Source organism: Drosophila busckii, chromosome 3R (genome assembly GCF_011750605.1).
Source record: "Drosophila busckii strain San Diego stock center, stock number 13000-0081.31 chromosome 3R, ASM1175060v1, whole genome shotgun sequence".
Classification (NCBI taxonomy): Eukaryota; Metazoa; Arthropoda; class Insecta; order Diptera; family Drosophilidae; genus Drosophila; species Drosophila busckii.
The window spans coordinates 2,843,782-2,868,671 of NC_046607.1; the positions used below are offsets into that span (position 1 = coordinate 2,843,782).

The following is a 24,890-nucleotide window of genomic DNA, read 5'->3' on the forward strand; positions in this document are numbered from 1 at the left end:
ACAGAACATAGCAACAGGGATGCGATCCTGTTGAGTAGTTTTTATTTAGCGCTGCATTTCATGAATATTGTAGGTATTTTATGTTACAGAGAGTTCTTCTTAAGCTAATACCTACATAGATACAGGCTAAGTACATACATATGTATATGTGTATGTATATAAAAGCAAATTGCTAAAAGCTACACACATAAAATGAAATAAGAGCATGAGGGCTGAGGGCTGTCATGACATTTGAGTTGTTCTCGTACAGCGCAGAGATTCGTTTTGTAGTCACAGTACATTTGGTATTAATGCTTATTGTTATTATTATTATTACACTTAAATGTTTATGGATTTTAGGTGAGACTAACAAACACAGCTACAAGGTAATAACGAGCTAATAGCTAACATTCTATAGTTTTCAAAATATATATAGTTTATATGTATGTGTATTGTTTTGTAGTTTTGTAGGTCGGAAATGCTTTCGTCTTAAATACAGTTGAGAGTTTTTGTTGTTGCCAGCACAGCTACAAAATGGCGGCGTGAAAATGACAGGTACAGTCACACTTAGCTAATGATGATATGAAAGAGCTTTCTACTTAAAAGTTATTATTAATAATGTATTGTAGTAGGTACAGCATATAGATAGATACACATCTAACAAATTAGTTACCCATTTGATTTGAATTGATTTTCATGAATGAATCACCCTGTAGTTTTGATTTGATTACATCCTTACAAGTAGAGCTAGTGCAGCAGTGCCATGCTATCAATTATGGCCTGACTGAGAGAGCTGCTTGCCATACAACAGACAGACAGACAGTCAGTCAGTCACACTCTCGCTGCTAGATGGTCTATAAATTCGTGTTAGTTTAGCGCGACGCGGCGGTTTTACTTAGCATTCGTCATCGTCGATTGTATAAGCGCCACGGAACTCGCTCAACGGTGTTGCATTCGCTGTTGATGGCGTCATTAATGGTGCCCCCTGAAATGAAATTGCCAGCGGCAGCGCCGAGGGAGCGCACAGGCTAAGTGCGCCGCGACCCTCGGTCACAGAGCGATAACGTAATGGACGTCCGGAGCTGCAATGAATGTGCAATGTGATATAATGGCATAAGTTTATGATAGCTTAAGCCAATGCGCTTAAAGGCCTGTTGCACACATACACAAAAACACACACACACATTATCTTTTTAATCGCTGCACATTCATCTGATTGTGCACTTTTCACACATTGCCACTTTGCCATCAATGCATCGCATTGATTACGGTGTCAAATACAAATCTACAAAAAATCACTCATACGTCATGTGGCACATCAATCGTCAGCAGTCAGTCGTTCGTTCGCTTATAGCTTACCGCACAGCAGACATAAATTATTGGCTGCAACTTACCGCTCGCAGTTGCATTTGAGCAAACGTATGAAGGCCGCGCGAAATGTGCGATTGAAGATGGTATAAATAATCGGATTGATCGTTGAAGAGACATAGCCCAGCCAGAGGCACGTGTTCGTAACTTGCTCGGGCACCGGACACTCCGGACAGGCAGCAAAGATAATGTTCAGTATAAAGAACGGCGACCAGCACAGCACAAATGTAAAGAACACCAGTCCGAGCACCTTCGTCGCCTTCTGCTCCGTGGCTACGGCATTGGCCGACAAACTGTTGCGCTTGGCGCGGCTGTTAAGAAAACTGTAAGGAGTAAGGCGGCGGTAAGACAGCAACTGGGGCAACTACTGGCTGCTGCACTCACCGTAAATTGAGCGCGGGCGTGGCAACGCGATTTAAGGCAAACTTAAATGGACGCAATTTATTGCGCCGCTCCTCTGCCGTTGGTATTGTCGTCACCTGCTCCTGCTGATGATTGCCTGTGCTCGAGCCCTGGCCCAGGCCCTGGCCATGTATAGTAGCAACGTTCATGCGGCTGGAGCCGCCGTAAGCATTTGTGCAGCTCGTTGTAGCAGTTGTTGTTGCTCCTGCTTCTCCTCCAGCTGTGCTGCCGACAGCCCCATTGCCATTTCTGGTATAACTCAATTGTGGCTGCGAAACGCTTGTGCGCACCGAGGCACGTCGATTCGGATGGCTGCAAGGGAAAAAGTAAGAAAAAGTAACATAAGGCGGTTTGCATATTTAGATTGAGTTTCGTTGACAAGTATTTGATATTAGATTTAAAAGCTTTGATTGCGCCCCCACAACAAACTCTCAGATATACGCAACAGTTTATACGCTTAAAGCAACAGCTAATGGTCCCTTAGTTAGAGTGTGTGCTCAGCTCGGCTTGAGCAAAGTGCTTCTTGACGTAAGTAGTGCCAAATTAGCCAAATGCTTGTTAACAATTTGTCGCAAATTTGTCGTAAGCTTGAGCTCTACTTGTGTGAATTTGAATAAAAACCAATTGAAAGCAACTCTAGTTCACTGAATTTAGCAGTAAGACGCTAAGGGCTGTAGGGTTAGGTAAGGTACAAAAAATTCATAAAGATTAGAAAACATATTTAAGTATTGCTTACATTAAAAACTAATAATAACTAACAGAAATGTGATTCTTATCTGATCTGTATGTTATTAATTAGTTAACTTTAATTCATGTGTATTTCCAATGTCTCATTTAAAGTTTGTATTTTATTTATCTATTTGTACTTGTTTATTTAATTTTTCTCAGCATTGTTAATAATGCTAAAAGGCTTCTGAAAATTGTGAATGACAAAAGTTTTAGCGAGAACTTTGGCTACTCAGCTGACGAATTATAATTTCAAATACAAAAAGTTTGCTTGCAGAAAATGTTTAATTAATTCGCCTGAGCCATCTCGCTGAACATTTGTGCTGCATTTTGTGCAGCTGCTTACAAAGTTGTTAAGCATGACAGCAAAGGTTGTCGCATTTGCAATTGGCCAAGATAACTTCTCGGCAAGTTGACCTCGTTTTGCAATCTATGAAAAGTTGTAAATGCATTGGCAGCTGCCTGGAGACAGTTGTAAGTGCAACATATTCCCCCGCACGTTAGCAGCACTTTGCATCTGTTGTCGTGCAGCAAATAGAACAAAAAAGTTTCACAATTTTGACGCCAGCCGCCTGGGTGCAGCGCCCAAGCGGCGTCAAATATTTAAGAAAATAAATTGCAGGTAAAAGCCAACAGCAATTTCATTTTTTCGACTGCTAGCTGGTAGCTGAGGCAGCAGAAAATTGGTTGCCTGTCTCATTAGAAATTCATGCATATTTATGCTTCAGCCTGTTTTGGCAAAAATCCCAGCCAAAGCGCACAAACGTGACATTCATCTGGCGCAGCTCATTTCTGGCTTCTGTACTACGTGCTTAAGCCGAGGACTGACTTTGAAGCCAACTGCAGGACTTTGCCTTGACGTGATCTTTCGCTGCTAATGCTCAAATTTTGCGCTGTTGCATTAATGCAAGCAACAGCAGCAAGAACAACAACAGCAAACGCATTTGCAAATTTCAGTGACATTTTTGGTTGCTCCTGCTGCTGCTGTATTTGAGCTTTTGCCGTTTGTCGTCTGCAACAATGTCGCCTGAACTGGCTGCAGTTCCGTCTTGGTTGCATGTTGTGGTTTCGCCTTTTTGTGTGGTTTCCCTTTTGTATTTTATGCGGCATTTATTATAGCAGCAGCCGCAGCTTCTTTTTGGACCTTCACACAACATTGTGGCAAGCTCGACAAACGGCATTGTGTTTTGTGATTTTTTTTGTTCAGCGCCACATGACGTATGAGTGATTTATGTTTATGGCACCCCGTGCAAGCAGACGCACGCATATTATGTATACGCCATGTTGCATGTCACTTGAATGTGCATGTAATTGCTAAAATATGTGTAATTGATTGCTTAAGATGGCGCCGAAAGTGAAACTTTCACAACATTGTGTTTAATATTTAATTCAAGTGCGCAGACTTATAGTTGGCAACACTACGCTATTTGCATCAATTGGATTGAATATGCTAACACGTTCGAATGTGTCTATAGTGTCACTAAGCTTGGGCTTTGCTTTTTGAGCTTATTGCCCAGGCAAAGGTGCAGCAATATATACACAGTGAAGAAAGTAAGCCCAAACGAATGTTACGAGCAAAAATAAAACTCAATTTGTTTTTGTTATTTATCTCACACACATGCACATTTGTTAGCCAGAGGCGAAAATGAAGTAAAGACACTTTGTTCTCGAACCACCAGAATGCAAATTATGTAAATTTGTTTGGAAAGTAGTCGGCAAAGTTATTTTCTTTTACCATGTCGCTGCCAACTTGGGGCCATGTAAAACAAATGTAATAAATTTGTGAGAGCTTGTATGCTCAACTGATAATAAACGTTCGGGCTTTGGCAGTCGTCGTCACCCGCCCACACACACACACACACACACTGACATTTACCGTTACCGCTGGCCCACAGGCCACAAGGTGTGAAATGAGCCTCAGATAGACAAATGCCAAATGCTCAATGACCGTTTTGTGGCTGTGATTTGTCCATTACCTGAATAAATGAACTGACTGGTATTAAGGCTAATGAAGCTGCCATGGATTCGACTTTCATGGCCTGTTGACAGCAACTCGATCAACTTCATATTAAAGATTGCTTTGCACTGAACAAATATGCAAAATTACATTTATTTGAAAATGCACATTTATTTAAAATTCAACAAGCTTTCAAATATACAAATTTTACTTCAATTCAAGTGATGGACGAATATTCATTCTGACTTGTTGAATTACCAAATTTTTACCACCAAAAGGCCAATACATTGAAGAATATTGGTACACATCATTTCGAATTTGCAATTCAAATGGCCTGGTCAACAAATAAAAAAATCCCATTAGAAATACATAGTTAGTATTGCATAATCTAAGCTTACCAAATAGGAACAAATCAGTAATCCACCATCCTCCTACAATATCTTCGCAACAGCTACGTCATGTCAAATCACTATAGGACGTCGAATGTTAAAATTGATCAAATCAAATATCAGAGGAAAGCATCAACTATCAACTAGTAACTAATACTACGTCCAAATTCAAGTCTATTAACCATATTACGACTCATTTGATATTTTAAAATTCTTGTAAAGCTGGAAACTGGACCATAAATTGTTTCATTCCTATTGAGCTCATGCGGCCTTAAATTTGTTCAGGTCGTAATTCTTTCAACAGGCCGAGAAAAAATCGCCAAATTAAAAGAGCCAAAGCCATTCACGTATGCACCTCAGTCGCGATTGAAATCCGTCTTTCCACGCGCTGCGTATTACCAGCACGTCTGATTAGACACAACTACAGTGAAAGGCTTCATATGGCAGTGAATGTAGTACATCCTACGCTTCCCAGCAAATGCAAACAACTAGTGAGACGGCTGTACCAACTGCTTCCCCGTCTTCTTTTAAGCTACCATACCGTCTCAATTCCTTAAGCTTTCATTTTTCTGCACATGCATAAATGCCTGAAACCTTGAAGCACACTGAATTGTTCCTTCTGCCAGTTGAGTAATCGCTATTGAGTCCAAATCATTAAAGTTTTAAATACAAATCCTCTTTCCAGCGAACACTTTTAAATCTGACCGTGTTCACCAACTGCTGTGAGAGTTCCATGCCACAGATAATTTTTCCGGGCTAATCAAAATTCTTTTATATACGCTAGCTTCGCATGCACTAAACTTCTCTCTAAATCTGCAGTTCCTTCAATCTTGTTTCCCAATACAGAGTACTATGTCTCTTCAATACTCAAACTTATTGGCTTAATTCGATAAAGTGCTCTAATTTTTAAATCATTCTGCGGTGCTCCATCCCTGGCAACAAAAATAACAATTAAAATGTAAAATAACTTTTATTATGGCCACAAACCTCTCAAACTTCAGTTGCCATTAAATCAAGGATAAAAACTGGGCAAACAACAGCACCAAAACAACCGTAGAATTCATTATAAAATCACACCTTGCTGTGAATTCACACATAACTGCAGCGCACTTGAACAAAAATAATTAAACTAATTCCCAAACCAGCTGCTTTATGATGTGCAGCACAATTGAGTTATAAAAATAATAAACAAAACACTTTGTAGCGCAAAATTGGGGATTTACGCTCAAGTTCAGCATTTCATGTTTCTTTTAAAGACGTCTCTGTATTAAAATCGACATTAGTCCAGCACGTGCATTATGTTTTCAAAAATTAAATAGAGCTCATAAATTACAGCGCTATTACTCGTTGCACACTCACAACTAACTAACAAATGTATTAACTATTTTGTGTAATTGTAATTAGCAATTAAGCGATGCATGCAACACAACTAACAACTTTATACAATATGCAAGAAATTATAATATTAATATACCTCTGCCAGACGAAGAAGCGTCATGTGCTTATCACTAGACTTAGCATTTGACCCAAGATTGAAGAGAGTTGTTTTGTTAAGCTTATCGCATATTAACTAAACTTGTACTATAGCAAATTAAACCGGTGATATTGGAATTTAGTTTTAATCACATTTTTGTGTCAAGTGCGTGGTGTTGTGCGAATGTTTACAATGAATCTACAACGATATCCTGGTGTCTTGCTATTTGCAGTTTTAATCCTTGCAATTAATGCAAACAATGAAGTAACTGCAAGTGCTGAAGAGGTGATGGCTAATAATAGAAAGTTTGTTTTACATTTTAATGATTATATTTTTGTTGGCAGACTGACGATTCGAATGTTTTGAATAATGTAGAACCACTTGTTGAACTTCTGAAAGCAATGCAAGTTGATCTGGCAAAGAAAAACAGTCCGACTCTAAATGAGGAGAACCAAGAACTTAAAGACCAATTGCAGCTTTTAAGACAGAAGCTTGAGCATGAAGAGCAAACTATAGCCTTGTATAATAGCAGTGCTGCTACAGCCTACAAGCTGTATGAAGACACAGAGTCTTCCAATAAAGTCTTGCGTGAGGCAAACGCGCTTCATCAAGTGCAAAATACTCAAATTGAGAGAGAAATTAAATTAAAGGCTTTGACGATCGATAAACTAAAGCATAAAATAGCCGAGCTAAAGGAACAAATTAAAACAGACACATCGACGATTGAAAAACTCAAAGTTACTATACAAGAAAAAAGCGAACTAGCAGAGAATTATGATAATGAAACGAGTTGGTTGAGTTATAGAGAGGATGTGGTGATATTGTGTCAAAATCAACTTAAAGCTTTTAGCTGCGTGTATTATACAGATCCAGGCGTGCATGAAATCCGTTTGCCCAATGTAAAGCCTTTCAATGTGCTGTGCGATAATCAGACAGCAGGTGCCGGCTGGACTGTAATACAGCAGAGAATCAATGGCAAGGAGGATTTCTACAGAGACTGGAAAGCTTATCGCGAAGGTTTCGGCTCCTTTGATGGCGATTTCTTCCTCGGTCTTGAGAAGATTCACCGCCTGACCAACGATCAGCGGCATGAGCTCTACCTACATATAGAACTATTTAATGGTAGCACCTATTATGTTCTGTATGACAATTTCACAATCGCAAGCGAGTCCGACAATTACCGATTAACTAGCATTGACCTTGCTAAAGGTACTGCCGAATATGAGATGTTAAGTAGTCATCGCAATTTCACATTTACAACATTCGATCGTGATAATGACGATTACGACGATAACAATTGTGCAAAGGAATATCATGGAGGTTGGTGGTTCCGTAAATGTGCACATTGGTAAGCTGTTTAATACCCAAATTTAATATAAATTTAAATTTATTTTGTTTATTTATTCCAGCAACTATAATGGAAAATATCCGGAAGCAGACGAAGAAGTCACAGATACTTCTATGGCCTGGTATTATGCTAATGACAACGAAGTTGGTCTGGGCCCTAAAAAAATTCGAATGCTTATTAGACCACTACTTTTCCGACCTTAAACTATTTCCAGTCACTTGTTTATAAACTAAATTGTCTTGACAACAACAATTTATTGGCATTGAAAATAGCAATAGTGTTGCAATATATGACAAAATATATGTGTATATAACAAAACAAATTTCATAAAGCTCTCCAAATCGTTTTCGGCGCTTAGCACTTTAATTAAATTCCAGACAAACGAACTTTTATGAACTGACTGGTATTAGGGCTAATGAAGCTGCCATGACTTCGAATTTCATGGCCTGTTGACAGCAACTCGATTAACTTCATATTAAAGATTGCTTTGCTCTGAACAAATATGCTAAATTACATTTATTTGAAAGTTCACATTTTTTTAAACTTCAACAAGCTTTCAAATATACAAATTTTACTTCAATTCAAGTGAGGGACGCATATTCATGCTAACTTGTTGAATTACCAAATTTTTACCACCAAAAATCCAATAAATTGAAGAATATTGGTACACATCAGTTTTCTGATATTTTGCTATCTATTTTTTTATCTGGGCTAAATTTAGTCCAGCCCGTCTGAATTATACACAACACAGAAAGGCTCATATGGGGCAAGTGACTTTGTATGTACACATCTTTCCAGCAAATGCAAAAGCAACTAGTTATCGCGGTGTCTTATTTAAGGCTACCATATCCTTCTCGAATTCCTTTATAGCTACATTTTTTTCTTGCACAGTTGCATTCAGTGCCTGAAGCCTTGAAGCATCAGCTTGAATTTGTTCCTCCAGTTTGAGTATGTCGCTATTGAGTTCTTCAATCATTAAAGTTTTCAAATCCAAATCTCTCTTCAGCTGAACACTTTTTAAAGCCTGTATCTCGTCTGTTTCACGCAACTGCTTGCTGAGAGATTCCATGTCCACAGATAATTTGTCGCTATATCAGAAGTTTTCTTATATACAGCTGTAGCTTGTTTCGCATGCACTAACTTCTCTTCTAAATGCTGCAGTTGCGCTTTCAGATCTTTGTTTTTCTCATACAGAGTACTATTGTTCTTCTTCAATAGCTCAACTTGTATTGCCTTTAGATGTTCGATAAGTGGCTCTAAATTTTTTAAATCATTCTTGTCGTTGGCTTCGTCAGTCTGGCAACAAAAATATAATCAATTAATGTAAAATAAACTTTTTATTTATTGGCCATCACCTCTTCAGAACTTGCAGTTGCTTCATTAAATGCAAGGATCAAAACTGCAAATATCAAGGCACCAGAATAACGCTTTAGATTCATTATAAATCACACTAGCTTGTCGAATTCCGCACAACTGCACGCACTCGACACAAAAATTTAATTAAAACTAAATTCCAGCACCAGCTGCTCATATGATGGACTAGCTACAATTTCAGTTGATAGCCTCAATTGTTGATAAGAAAATAAGTGTAGTGAATGGTGGTAATGAACTATGAGAGCAATAACAATTTTGGGATCTACGCTCAAGTTCAGCACATGAGAAGCTAAAGCAGAAGCTAAAGCAGAAGCTAAAGACGTCTTTATATTAAAATCGAGATTAGTCCAGCACGTGCATTATGTTTTCAAAAATTAAATAGTGCTCATAAATTACAGCGCTATTATTTTACATAACAACACCAGCTAACAAATGTACGTAAATAAACTGTTTATATTTATAGACTTCATAAACTAAAATAATGTATTCAAAATAATGTATTAAATATAAAGTGATCTGCGACTTAACTTTGTGCGGTACTGCAAATTATTACGTAGACTGCTAAAATTTTCGTCTGCCAGACGAAGAAGCGTCATATGCTTATCACTAGACTTAGCATTTGACCCAAGATTGGAATAATTTTTCGTTGTAAGCTTATCGCAATATACAAACGTTACATAGCAATAAACAGCGTATTGGAATTTAGTTTAATCAAAGTTGTTGTCAAGCTGGTGTGCGAATGTTACAAGATCTACAACGATATCCTGTGCCTTGCATATCCTTTGCAATTAATGCAAACAAGAAGTAACTGCGTCTGAAGAGGGAAACTAATAATAGAAAAGTGTTTATCATTTATGATTATATTTGTTCAACTGACTATCGAATGTTTTGAAAAGTATACACCACTGTTGAACCTAAGCAAATGCAAGGACGGCACAAGAAAAAACACCGACTAAATGAGAGAACAAGAATAAAAATCCAATGCTAGCTTACGACAGAACTTGACGCATAAGACAACTAAACCTGTATAATAGCAGTGCGCTACAACGGGTATTTTGAGCCACAAGCTGTATGAAACACAGGGAGTCGTCCAATAATCTGCGGAAGCCCAACGCGCTCATCAATGCAAAAACCAAATGAAGAGAAATTAAATTAAAGCTGGGACATCGAAAACAAAACATTAAATAGCCGATCTAAAGAACAAAATAAACAGACATCGGGGGAACGATTGAAAAAGCTCAAATCTATTCAAGAAAAAGCGAACTAGCAAGAAGATGAAAGGAAACGAAGTTGGAGTAATAGAGATCAAAGATAGGGTCAAATCAGTAAAGCTTAGCTGCGTAATATACAAGATCCAGGCTGCATGAAATCCGTTCCATTAAAGCCTTCAATTCTGTGATAATCGACAGGCAATGTTCCGGCTGACGTAATACAGGCAGAAACAATGCAAGATCTACAGAAACTGTAAACTTACGCGAAGTCGGCTCCTGAGCGATTTTCTCCTCGTCTGAGAAATTTCACCCCTGATCAACAAGCGGCATGACCTACCTACATATAGAAGATTAATGGAGCACCTATTATGTCGTAGACAATCACAAATGCAGGAGTCCGGGGAAATTACCGATTACACATGACCTTTTAAAAGTACTGCCGAAATGAGATTAAGTCACATATAAATTTCAACATTTTCAACTTCACGTGCAATAAAGACGAAGCGTCAATTCATTGGCAAAGGGAACTCATGGAGGATGGGTTCACAACATTTTGTTAACAATTAATACCTATACTAACTATCATTTTGTTATTAATTCCAGGCACTATAATCAAATTCAGGAACCGAATAACAATACAGTAAAATCATGCCTGAATACAAATAATGGTCGTCGTAACCTAAAAAAATTCGATATTCTTATAGACACTTACTTTCCGGATCTAAACTACTTGCATCACTGTTTAAAACTAAATGTCCTGAATTTTAAGAACAACAATAAGTGCATTAAATACAATAATGTCAATAATAACAAAATAATAAATAATATAGCGGCAATCAAGTCGTAAAAGCCTCCAAACGGTCAGCGCTTAGTTAATTAAATTCCAGGCACTTTAGGAACGGCGCACAATCTGCATTCAGATTGCACGGCCAACGCATTGCAAAAGTGCAGCTAATTAAGTTGAATGGGTAGTGGAGACTACCGTGTCCAAGTCGATTTGCCGCCGTGTTGGCCAAAGCGCTCTTGCCATGTGTGGAGCGCGCTGGCTGCTGGCAAGGTAGAAGACTGCCGCAAGATCTGGCCGGCCAGTAAAGCAACTACTACGGCAACTTATCACATGTCCCGTGCCTGCCATTCTACACGCTTGCGAAAAGCTGACGCTGTTGCAACATTGTGCCGCTGCATCAACGCCCGTTCCAAGCGTCAAGTGTGCGCCGCGGTGCTCAGCGACTCTGTCTATTCTCTGCGGCATTGGTACGATTGCATCACCAAGGTCAGAAACTTAATGTTGCCGAAAATGGCTGGTGAGCTCTGGCATCTGCACTTTGCGGCTGTCGTGGGCCTATGGTAAGCGGTCCGCCCACTAACACAGATACGACCCGATAGAGAGACAGAGACAGAGACAGAGACAGAGACAGAGAAATAACGAGTTTAGAATAAAAGATGCATACATTGATTGTGGCTTAGTCCCTGATTGATTCAGCACATCGATTGCACATGCACTTTATGTTGTAGCTTTGCCATAAACTAAACTAGTTAATTCAGTTGCATGCATGCGATGGCTCTGAGCATTGTGGCAAGTGTGTGCGTGTGTGCTTGCCACTGGACAACAGAATGCCATTAGCTTGTCTTAGTTGATGGCAAAGTCAAGCTAACAAGTAAATCTAATTACGCATACGCCCCGCAAGTGTGCAATGCAAAACTAGCTCAGTGGACTCTCTCTCTCTCTGTTTGCAAAACCAGATACGTCTCCATTCATTACATTTTCATTTGCGTATAATTTATTGCTATCGATTGGCGCTGGAATCCAATTGCTCTGGCGCTCTGGTCAAAGGTGACACAAATCTCTGTGCGCTGCTACCGATGGCGCCACTACTAATTGCATTTACTTGTGTGCATGGCGTGCGGCGCTCATGCAAATGTCGAACTTTTGAAATCCACTTACCGGCGAAAGAGCTCGCTCTCCGGATGCTCGGCGGCAAAGCGCGCCTTCTTGCGCAGCAATGGAATGGTGAGTGCATATGTGGACACCATCATCAGCATCGGTATGTAGAAGGCCACCAGCGAGCCAAACACAAAGAACGCGCGATTGTTAATAACGCAAATATTTGGCTCTGGCATAATGTTCTTCTCGTTCACCAGCCCTGCACAACAGAGAGAGAGAGAGAGAGAGAGTGAGAGCAATTAATGTCAATGGTGTTGGCGTACGTAATTTACTGCTACTTACCCAGCACTGTAATTGAACTGGACACCAGCATGGCCATGGCCCAAACAATGGCTATCTTAATGCCCGCCAGCCGTTTGGTGGAACGATGGCGCGATCCCAACGGATTCCGTATGCCCAAATAGCGCCCCAGACTGATGAAGCACATGTGCAAAATACTCGAGGAGCAGGCGAGCACATCGCAAGTCACATAAACGTTGCACCACGTAAAGCCCAAAGGCCAGTAGCCTGCAAGCAAAAGCAAGAGAACAGGCATTGAATGAATGAAAAATGAGAAAAGAATTGAAATTTCAGCGAGCAGCAATGAAAACAATGTGATAAAGGCAAAGAATAAAATGAAATGGAAATGGAATTGAATTGAATTGCTGCTTGCTGTGCGCTGATTGAAATTGCGGCTAGCAAAGCTCAATTCATAATAAGCCAATCTCTAATTAAGCTCGAGCAAATTGGACAAGCGAACTGAACAGAACTCAACTCTCTGCCAATGGCTAAATCAGCATTAATGCGCAGCAAACAGCGCTTAAATGCGTTGCCTGCCTATTGTTACAGACTATTCGACGCACTCTGTAGGTATTTGTCAGCTAATTGTGTGAGACTGACAGACAGACAGACAGACAGACAGACAGGCAGACAGACCAACAAAGGCAGACAGCAGCACTCAACACTTGCTCTAAACGAGCTGTGGAGTGGGTCAACCCTCATCTCGTATTTAGTTTTATATGCTTGTCAATTGCACACGGACAGAAACAGACACAACACGCATACAATACACATGGCTATTGTAGAGCATACATATTTATAACGTATACGACATGTTGCCCTAAATTGGTTCGGCCTACTAAAACAGGCGTTCACTTATTTGAATTTCTGTCTGTCTGCTGACTCACTATCCTATTAGTATTAATTAAATGGTTGCAATCTGTTTGGCATCGAATTTCTTTGCATTTTGTTTGTAGTGTTGGCTTTGTAGATAGCATTTGTTAGAATTTAATGTGGTTTTAAGTTTAAAATTCGATTTTTGGCTTATAAGTACAAGTTTTAATGGCACTTTAAGGGCAAAGTGTAAGCCAAGTTGACGCCGCACAAAAGCAAAACCAAAACAAATTTAGCCAAAAAACACACAAACACACACAAGTACTATTTATATAAACGCACACACACACACACACACATCGACTGTATACTTTCTGTTCCCATTTGCAGCTTAATTGTCGCCCAGGCAGCATCTTCTCTTTTTCTTTGCTTTTGCGTCCTTTATTATTTTATGTTTTTCGTTTTCTTTTCTTTATTGTTGTTGTTTTTGCGGCTAAAACCACAATTAAGGCTTTTAGTTACATTTAGTTTGCTGCTGCTGCTTTTGTTGTCGTCGTCAGCGTCGGCGTCGGCGTCATCGTCAAGCAACTTGAGTCTGAAAAACAAAGACCTTGCCCTCTGCCCAAGCGCTGACTGCGGAAGCAGCTCAAACGCAAGTGGCACAATAAGAAGGTTGCACTGCAGCCGCAACAAGAAAAAAACTGTTGCATAAAGAGTAGCGCTGTGAAACAACAAACTAAATATAAACAACAAGACCTGCAATAGGATTGTCGAAACTAAAGCGTCCGACAATATACGCGACGGATTAACTTGACGCACTTGAAATTCTAACTTTGACAAAGAAACAAATTTACGCTAAACAAGCTACTTATAATAAGTTTAAGTATGCGTGGAAACGACAAAGGCACGTCACATAATTAAGAACAATTTTTAGTATTTAACAGCTCAGCCATGATCTAATTCGTAAGCAATTCGAAACATTTAACTTTGAAAAGCTGTAAGTCAGCGAAAAACTGTCTGATTTAACTGTTTTATACCATTTTATATGGGCGTGGCAAACACAATTCACATAAGTATAAGCATTAATATTTTATGAATCAAAGAGTAAGCAAATAAGTGAACTTTCTGTGAAATATCAATTGTTGATAGGCTTTAACATTTAGAGCTTAATGCCTTGTTAAGAGTCGTGAGATGCAATTGAATTAAAATGGAAAATTTGGAAGTTTTATTACTTACGATTCCAAATTTCAAAACATTCTAAAAGTTGCAAAGAATGTAACTTTATTTAAAGCACCATACAATCAAAAAACTGTAACATTTTCGAGAATCGTATGAATTTTTGCCATGGTTTGAGTAAAAATCACAGGCTGCCGACTACATTTTAGTTCGATTTAAATCTTTGAAAACCTTTAGCTCAGCGAAATATTGTTAAAAACTTAAGATGTGAAAATTGGAAGAGAACTAAATTTATTTTACCAAATTCAATCTGAATTAGGTAAATCTGACAGTTATGACGAAGGTGAGTATAGCGGATGCATAATGTAAGCCAGGTAAGTATTTCACTCTCCACTCCCATTCAATTCCTATTCCCTGCGCCTTTCTCGTCAACCCTTTTTTTTATAATTTTTTTGAATTTATTTTTAAATACATATTACTTATAATGACTGCCAGTCACTGGTTTAAAATTGTAAACAATACAACTAATGAGCTTGTATAAAAATCAAAATGTTTGCTGGTTAGCCTCAGCTCAGTGGGTAAATACTGTTAAATTGTTGCTCTGTGTGGTTCGCAGTTTGTGGATGGTTTGCTGCCTAATTTATGCGTTTGATCTGTTCATGCTACATTAAGCTCTGTTGCACAGCAGTTAGACGTCTGGTTGAGGCATTATCTCTGACGCATGCAAATTAGTGTTGCCTAATGTTTACCTATTTACGTGTCGCTGATTTTGTGCGGGACCTTAAACATAATCTGAATGCACAAACTATCTGCAATGGGCATTCGCATTATAATTATATATGTGGTACTTGGAATTTTTTTTAAAACATTTCAGCAAGCGGCAAGTTTACTTTGCACTGCTCGATTTAAATAAAAGCATATGAATATAAAAATGTTGATGGCTCCTAAAACAGCGGAATGCATTAAAAATAATGAACACATTTCTGCAATGACTTATTATAATATTAAGATAGAAAAAGACGACGCTCATAAATCTATTTGCGCTGCCATCAAAAAACATTCCGTAGAAATTGCTCAAGCTTTAACGACTGTGTGCACTCGACACAGGCCAAGTGAGTGGCAACAGTGGCCTGTGATGTACTCACCTAAAAAGGCTGGAATGGCGCCCATGGGCATGACAAACAGGCTGACGAGCAGATCGGCAATGGCCAGCGAGAACAGAAAATAGTTGGTCACATTCTGTAGCTTGCGATCCAGCGCAACGGCCAAACAGACGAGTATATTGCCCAGACCACCCGCAAATATGAAGAAGACAACGAACAGAAACAGCCAGTCGTAGCCATGGGGCGTGTAGTCCAGAAAACTGCGCGATATGAGAATGTCGCTGCCGGTTGTCGCTGCCAGCGTTGTGGATGTTGTGGTTAGCGCCGAGCTGGGCAGCGTGTAGTTGGATAGCATAATGTTGAGGCTGCTGTTGGCTGCGTTGCTGGTTGCATTGCTGAGACTGTCGGCGACAGCAACAGTGTCTATTAGCTCGCTCAGGTTCAGCCAGGGGGAAGACCACAGGCTATCGCTCAGCTCAATTTGATAGTCGAGCAAGGTTGTCGCTGCTGTCTCTGATGTTGAGTTTTCAATTTCCGCCTGCAGTTGACACAACAGCGTCGTTTGTTGCTCTTGCTGCAGCTCGCTGGGCTCGCAAAGCAGCAGTTGTCTATTGCAGCTGTCACTAAAACTTAACGTATCACTCACATTATCACGAACATTTTCATTGATTGCAAGTTGAAAATGCGCATACGCCTCGTTATACTCTGCTGGCATCAACAGTTGCGCGTCTAGTGCACAGGCACTAACTGTGGCTGCCTGAGTCTCGGAAAGTGTTGCGTTACACGCATAAAAAGCTCTCTGCTCGACGCTATCGAATGCCTGCAGTGTGCACTGGAATGTTGTTGCTGTTGTGCTATTGCGGTGGTAGTTGTCGTTGCGCTGTTGTTGTTGCGACTCACAGCTAATGAAAGGCTGCCACACTTCGCGCCAAGCTGTCTGTGCCACACGACAGTTGTATGCGTACTCGTATGCTGCTGTGGTGGCTTTGGTTGTTGTTCTTGGTCCATGACCAGCATCGATTTGCATCTCCATTTCATTCTAAAGCTGTAGGGCTCGCTTTAGCTACACTTCTTGTTGCTCTGACAGCAGCAGCAGCAGAGCAGCCAATTGCTAGTTTAAAGCTCACTAACCATTGTGTTGCAAGCTGCAAAGAATTAAAAAAACATTTTGTGCTTAGTGCTTGGTAAATTAAACAACAATATGTGCCACAACCGTGGCTTGTTTTAATTAGCTGTCATATAAGTTGTTAGCTAGTAAATTGTGGTAAAAGCAAGTCCACAAAATAACAAATATGGTGCTCTATTCATGCTGTCAATAAACTTGCAGCTGGTTGCTGTTTAACAAAAGAGCAGCAATGTTGCCACGCCTAACAGTCAGCTGCTGTCATAAGCACGCAGCTGTTAGCATGACCCTTTGCCTTTTGCCTATAATGAGCTGTCACCTTACAGCCACCCACACACACACACACACACACAAACACGCTCGAGGACACAAAAGGCTAATTAAAAATGCACCCTCCATTTAGGATTTATGCAAATGTTGCACCCACGCTCTGGCAGTTGCACTCAAATCAAAATTTAAATTATGTCTAACGCGCTGCCAGCAAAAACTTGTTGTCAAATCTTTTCACGCAACACTTTGTAACTCTTTACAAGGCCATAAAGCAGTGCATCAGAATTTGTTTGTAGTAACAAACACACACACATACAAATGCCATATATATACTATGTTTTGATCAGAAAATATTTGCCAAACTATTTTGCATGCAAAGCAGCAGCGCCCGCAGAATAGGGACCAAAAGCGCATTCTATATGCAAGTGATTTAGCCAATCAACCGCAACAAAGAGAGCGTTAGGCAGCCGGGAGCTGATGGCAGCTAACCACACACATACATATATACCAACACACACATGGCACAACCACTATTTGTAATTTTGACATTTGAATGTGAAGGGAAACATTTTTTGCGTGCTCGAAAATGAAAATAAATGGGCTGCAATTTTGTTCACTTTTTTATATACTGGTTAGCAAGGGTCGCACAGCGAAGAAATAAATTCTTTTGTAGCATGCTATATGCTCTATAGTTATACATTAAGTTAGCTAACAAATTGAATATAAAAGTTAAGTATAATTTTAATATAAACGTTGAAATTGAATAACTTATTTAATTGCTAATGCATACTTTATTTGTATAAGCAGAATTATTTTACTATTATAAACAGTCCATGTTTTTAATTTAATCATTTTAGTTAGCTCTTGTTCGTATTTGACCATCAAAAGTGCATTAAGTCTTTGTTTTATATGCAGCATTGCAGAAATTGACAATTTTGCTATGCTGAAATGACGAGGCAGCTCTGCGGTTTGCTTTTGATTGGATTTGTCGATTTGGGCAGGTGAACTGATGGAAATACAGCTGCTGACTTTGACATGCAGCAGTAGCAACAGCAGCAGCAGCTGCTGACAGTCAAGTGGGGCAAACAAACACTCGACTGCGCTGAGCTCTGCTTCGCTGCGCTTGGCCTGCCTATGGCAGTTGCGCTAAGCATAAGTAGAGTAGTTTGGGCTCTCCATATGCATATATAATGCGCTTGCTTTGACAGCACTCTGTCGACTTAATTTAAGTGCCGCACAGCAACAGCAGCAGCAACAACAGCAGCACAGGCAGGTGCTAGCCTAGACTTGGCCAGACTTTAATGCGCTGCATTTTAAAGCGCAGCATAGCAACAGCTGTGGCATGGCTGCTGTGGCTCTGCTTGGCTTTTGTTTGGAACGTTGCAGAATGGCTGTTGCTCTAAGCTGAGCTACAGCCAAATGCACAAAAACGAGTGCACACATTTAATTTTTTCATAAAAACAAAAAGCTCTGCACTGCAGTTAGCAAAATGTTTGCCAAATTTATAAAAATCACATACATAGATTTTACGTATACGTAATATAAATTCATGAGCACAAATTGTCAACCGCAGACAGCGACTGCAAATGGCAAAAATGGAATGCAAAAAACATAATATTTCATGGCCAACTGGCACGCGGGCGCCAATGGGAAGCGGTATGAGCAAACAGCAGCCCGTGACAGCAATAAAAAATGTGCAACAAAACAGGTAAACTAATATTTAGTTTGCAACCTAATAGCTGTTGATGTTTGTAGTATACTATATATATATTGGCTTTAGTTAAGCTATTTATAGCACTAACTGCACTAAGCTCAAGTGCAAGGAATACGCTTCTGATATCTAAAGCATTCGTTCGATAGTTGGCTCACTTTGTTTGCCGACAATTTCTTGATCACACAGACAATTTAGTCGGACAGCTGTGCTAACAACTGTTGCTGTTGCTGTCAGTCGTGTGTGGCTTAATTTGCGGTTAATTATGTAATTAATTATTAACGGTGCGATGCACTTGTGTTGCGGTTGGCTTGGATTTCAAACAGCTTTAACTACACGTTGACAACACGTTTAATGTTTAACCACAAGACGCACACCCCACACACAGACAGGATGTTGCTCTTTCCTATATGCTTATGCTCGATTTAAATTATATAAATTAATTGATGCACGCCATAATCGTAAGCTTAGACTCATCAGCATTAACACTTTGGCGTTGGCTTTGGCTGTGTGCGCCCCGGAAACAGATTGCGAATTATTAATAAAACGTGTCTGGAGCCAGGAACTGGCTTAGTCAGTAATTGGAACTTCTTGGGGCGCTGTGATTTGTCAAATGTGTCGCCGGCGCGCCAGCACTCATCAATTATGCAATGTCCAACAGTGAAATTGCCAAGAAATTTGTGTGAAAACTTCATTAAGCAACGCCCAAGCGTTCAAAGATGCTGACCGAAACCACAAGCTGCCAAAATATGCGCCAGAGCTGGTACATCTTCAGTCCTTCTCATCTACAGGATATGTGGCCCTTGGCTCAATGCTGCTCACTCACTGCCTCACTGCCTGCCTGGCTTCCTGCCCGCTGCTCTGCTGAACTTAATGAAGAGAAATTGGCCAAAAGTGTTTTATAAATGTAAGCTCTGCATGTTGTGCCATGTTTCATGCTGTTGTTGTTGATATTATAATCTAGGCATTGCCATGTTTTTTACACACTACTAAAAGTTCAACGGCAGCGCCATATAAAATATGGCAAAGAGGAAGCAATTAGTATAAACAAAGCCATTGTTTAGTTTTTGTTATTTTTGAATGAAAATCTGTTTTGTTTATTTATGCAGCATGCGGCACTCAATAAAATGCTGGAAAATGCTTTGTCAATAAATCTTTAAACAAGCGAAAACTATTAGAGCTGCGTAGCATTGTTTATGCTCTCCAATTTAATAAATAGTTGAATAAAAAGAGAGTATAAGCAGTTCGCAGTATATTAAAAAAAATTGTTGGCGATTTTTTGTCTTTACTTTGGCCTAAGCACATTACTTCCTGTTTTATTTTTCGCTCTCCACTTGCGCTGCTGCTGCTCTTGTGGTTATTTCTGCGGAAGTGAGCGTCAATAAATTTTCGTTTTTTACTTGTTGGGTGTCTACTATTTTTTTGAGCTGCTTATTTACTGATATTGTATTGGCATCGTTGCTGTTCTTGTTCATGTTGTTGTTGCTGTGCTCGCTGGCACTCCAGCACGAATTTTTCTAATAACTCGTGTGCTTTAATAGCTACGCCTGGCAAAAGATATGGCATGCCAAGCGCGTGAAATATTTTTCTACAATATAGCGCACATCCATACCTACACTCGCATGTATATGTATATGAAGATATATGAATAGCCATTAATCTGACTGCGACCATTTGTATATTGGGGCTCTTTGACCCCCAGTTTTCAAGCTCATTTGCGCTAAACAAAAAAGATGCAGCTCTTTTCGTTGTCATTGCCATTGCTATACTGCGCATGCAATAAACATGCTGAGCACGTTAGAAAGCATAAATAGAAAATAAATAAAAATTCTGTCAATAGTGATATTTGTAAGCTTCGACTTGCACACATGCATATATGTTTTATTACTTGTGACAGATATCAAGCTATGTGCAACGAGCAAAAAAATTTGTATTGGAGTTTTGGAAGTTTTTACGATGCTGCTGCAAGTGAAAGTTTCAATTGGAACACTCAAAAGCTGAAGTTTGTGCATTCGTTGCGAATTTAAAGTAAAGCTATTTGCTTAAGTTTTCACTGCTTAAAGGAATTGCTGAAATTAATATTTATTTATAAATTAAACAGACTACAACAAGTATCAATGGCTGGAGCTCTAACTGCTTTATATTTTTTTCTTTGTATGTTTTTGTTAAGACAAATTAAATATAATTTATTGCGATACGCAATGTTCTAAAATAGTATAAAGCAATTAAAGTGGCTCAAGGCAATGCTGCGCGCGTTTTTTATTTTTATTTAGACAAAGTCAATGAGTTGCAAATACAATTGTGTGTGTATGCAAATTGGCAACGTACATTGCGCATACGTCATGGAGTACAGCAAAAACAATAATTTAAGTCGGCACGTGTTTGCTTTTCAGTGTTGTTGTCATTCATGCTTTTGATGATATTGTTTGTTGGCAATCAGCCAATGCTAAAAGAAACAGCCCCAATCGAAAGCAAAATAAACAAGTCTAAACATCGCTGGTCAGCCTAGCAGCCCGTTAGCCCTTTCGCTGCCGCTATGTTGATATAAGCAAGCAAAAGTAAATAAATCAAGCGAAATTTTATAGAGTTGATCTATGACTGGCGTTAGTGTATTAAATTTCAAATGAAGCTATCTACAAGTTTGATTTGATTTATGCTGATGATGTGACAAAGCTGTGACTAATTGCTACGTTTATTAATGATTAATGTTAGGCATATCAATATAGCAAATAATATAAGCTGATCAATATGCAATATGCTAAAGGCTTCAAGTGCCTTTTTTATTTTATTGCTGCTGTGCTTACACATGTCTGCTTCAGCATCAGACAGCTTATTACACTTGGGTTTTCATTCTGAAGCTATTAACATTTGCAGCCATATAAGGTTGTTAGCAGCAACCAACCCCAGCAACCAACCAGCCACCCCTCCGCCCCCTCGATGTTTGTAGCACTTGCAGTGCGCGCTCAGTGTCGCTAACTTAATTGTGCTGTCAATCATTTTGCATATTTGCACAGCGAAAAAGTAAAAACGTTGAATGTTTGATGGCCAGCGCGACGGTCGCGGCACGCACAAATTTTAAATAAAATAGCAAAGCGAGTGGCCGAGAAGTGGACATGTGAAGATGTTTGTTTTGTGCGTCGAGTGGCCAACTAAATGTCAAATTGTCAGCTGGGAAGGGGAAGTGGAAGTGCATATGCTTGTGTTTAGTCACGACAGGTGAGTTCAATGTTGTATTCAATTAGCGCTCAACAGTTAATATCGCATATTATTTATGGATTAGCAATTTACACACAAGCCAATTAAATGATAAGCCATCAGATCTGTGTGTGCTAAAAGCTTAAAGCAACTCAGTGTCAGTTCGATCTCAACGCAAAACAAAGTGCGCACAGCATGTCGATTAATTACAGACAAATTCGAAAGCTTCAACAAGTTGTAGCTGCTTCGAGTTATTTGACCAATGTTTATGTTTATTGCGTTTATTTTTCTGTTTAGACAACTACTATGTTGATTGGCATAACTTTGTGTAAACCAAATGTTTTTACACTGCGTAATGCACTTTGCAATTTGCTCATATAAATTATTTTCATTTATTGCCTGCCTTGACATTTATTCATTTTGAGTAAATTTATTTGCAGCTTGAGTGGCATGTTCAAAATATTTTAAATTATATTTCAGTTTGCAGCAAATATTCAACAAGCGAAAAAAAAACATGCGCATAAAGAATTTGTTGACGTTACTCAAAGTTATAAATTTATACGCATTACATTTTTTATGTATTATGAAATTTATGTTATTTTATTTGTGCATAAATATAGAAATTGATTCTCTTGCTTGCGCTGCGCTGCGCTGCGCTGCTTTATGCCGCCCAAAGCTCAAACTAATTTCAGCTTTATAGCGTTTTATATCATTTTTTGGTTTTTGTGGGCCCAAAACACTTGCGGCACAATTTGCTGACAGCCTGTTGCTGACAAGCACTTAAACTGGCCAGAAGCAGCAGCAGCCGCAGCCGCAGTCGGGGCTCGAAAACTTGAGGTAATCAACAACATTTTATGTTGATTTGCCACTAAACTTTTACCGACATTGCTTATCTCAGGAATTTGTCTATGCTCGAGACTGTGTGGAGTAAATGTTTTTGAATTATCCTTGATGACAGCGCACAAAAGTTGTACACTTATATGCGGACATTAATTCTACAAAGACACACACACACACACGCACACCTTGTCATTAAAACTTAATGCAGAACAAAAACTGTTATAGTTTAATTTCCTGGCTACGACAAACAAACAATGGAGCTGTCTGTCTTTGAGAAAAAGGTTCGCAGCGCATTCAAATCGTAAGCATTTGGTTTTGGTTTCGGTTTTCTGGCAATAAATCTCTGTCTTAGATGTCCTTTACCAAGTGTCAGCGGTTTTTGCAGAACTTTGCTTTGGCCACAGACACACTACTGCTGGCTTCCCAACTAGTTTCCGCTTAATGCCAACCGAGATTTAATTAATTAATAAAGCATAGTATAATGAAATATGTAAATACGCCTGGCATTGTTTTTTAACACGCAGCTGCTAGTCCCAAATGCTTGGATTGTTTATGCCACCACCAGCAGCAGCAGCAGCTCATGGTAGCGGTCGCGTTAAAGTTTTCGTGTCATTTCCTGCCGCTTTTTAAATATGACTTCCTTTATCACTTTATGCTCGCGCTCATGCTTGTCGTATTTGCGTTCCTTAATTGTTCGTGACTATGCATTTATATTGCTGGCAAAAGTTGCCACCCACTTCTACACACTCCAGCTCAGAAAGAGAGTGAGAGACGACACGAAAAAGAATTTACATTCGTGTAATTACGTAATCAACAGCGGACTGAGACAAGGACACCACAGAGTTTATACAACACTGCTGCTGGTATGCTGCTGGCTTGGCTTGCTGGGTTGCCTTGATTTCCGTTGTCTACCTTCCGGTTGCACCTTGTTTACATCGCTACTCCGCTACAGCCACCATTTGCTGCTCATGTGTACGCACACTTTCTAGCTGTGCATAGCATAGCATTTAGCTGTGTACTTTAATTAATTTACATTTAAAACTGTCGCATGTTTTATTGTTAGCTTGGCGGTATTGTTTCACTTTAGCTTGATTAACAACCTGGCCACGTGTCGATCATTGTAGCACTTGCTACACCAAAGAACATTTGTTAATTACGCTGACGCGCACTTGTGTTGACCTAACACACACACAGAGACACACACACACACACATACAAAAGTATGAGTAAAGCCCATTGTAAAGTCATTTGTTACATAAAGTGTCAGGCCTTAAGCTATTTGTTTGTCATAAATCAATGTCTGTAGTAATTTGTATTTGTTATAGCTTAAATTTCAATCTACTTACAATTAATCGTATTAAATAATTTATGAATTATATGATACTTACTGCATAAAAATCATTGTAAGCTGATCGAACAGACGACAAAATTGAATTTGAGTTTATTTTGAAATTATGTTGCCATTATTCATCAGATGATTCAACTCACTTTTAAATATTCATTATTTGATATGAACAATGTCACTTCAGTTTCTGTTTATTCACAGCAGAAAAAAAAACAACAACCACAAACACTTGACCGAAGTACTTGCTTATATGCACTTTTATAGAAACTATGAATATTAAATATTATAACGATATTTGCCTGTTGGCATATCTATTCACACTTTATTTGCACACTTTTGATTTTTACATGATTTTTTTTTGTTTTTATTCGAATGCAGTTGCGGTTTTGTTGTTGTTATTTTATTTTAAATCAAGCGTTAATAATACGCCAAGTTATTCAGCGCCAACTGTTTGCAACGCTTAAAACGTTAAATTATTATAATGCCAGGCGAAAAAACAAACAGTTGAAATTACTTTGCCCTTATTTCTCATCACACTTGAAGTTTTCACATTCAAATATTTTTCGCAAATGCAAATTTGTAATATTCTTTAGTGAATCACTCGAGCACTTATTTCGCGAACGCAACGCGGCAAAATTTTAAAACAAACTGACTGTGCGAATTTTCCAAACAGGTCCATTGGGTCTGAAAAGCTAGTGAAAGCCAGTCGCTGTCGCAGTCGACGTCGTTGTGGACGCCAGCGGCAATCTTTATGCATTGCTCTCTTACCAAACGGCTCTCTCTTTCGGCTTACGCTCTCGTTTGCTCAACGAAAACTGGGAAATTTTTCCAAGTTTGTTTGGGATATTTTCATGTGGCCGTT

General features: G+C 39.2%; 1 protein-coding gene across 3 annotated transcripts; it reads right to left on the reverse strand.

Moving 5' to 3' along the window:
• Nucleotides 1-24,659, reverse strand: LOC108603976 (5-hydroxytryptamine receptor 2C). 3 transcript variants are annotated; one of them, XM_033293996.1, is made up of 7 exons: nucleotides 24,072-24,659; nucleotides 15,587-16,689; nucleotides 12,456-12,680; nucleotides 12,174-12,372; nucleotides 1,732-2,061; nucleotides 1,374-1,658; nucleotides 1-1,061 (listed from the first exon to the last, which is right to left on the reverse strand). In XM_033293996.1, the coding sequence occupies exons 2-7, from the start codon at nucleotides 16,575-16,577 to the stop codon at nucleotides 875-877; spliced, it is 2,217 nt and encodes a 738-aa protein (XP_033149887.1). In that variant the 5' UTR covers nucleotides 16,578-16,689; nucleotides 24,072-24,659; the 3' UTR covers nucleotides 1-874. The 3 variants fall into 3 exon arrangements, with proteins under 3 accessions (XP_033149887.1, XP_017848689.1, XP_033149888.1); XM_017993200.1 differs by having other exon boundaries at nucleotides 1,374-1,670; XM_033293997.1 differs by lacking the exons at nucleotides 15,587-16,689; nucleotides 24,072-24,659 and adding an exon at nucleotides 14,502-14,708 and having other exon boundaries at nucleotides 1,374-1,670.
• Nucleotides 24,660-24,890: the final 231 nt, after the last annotated feature.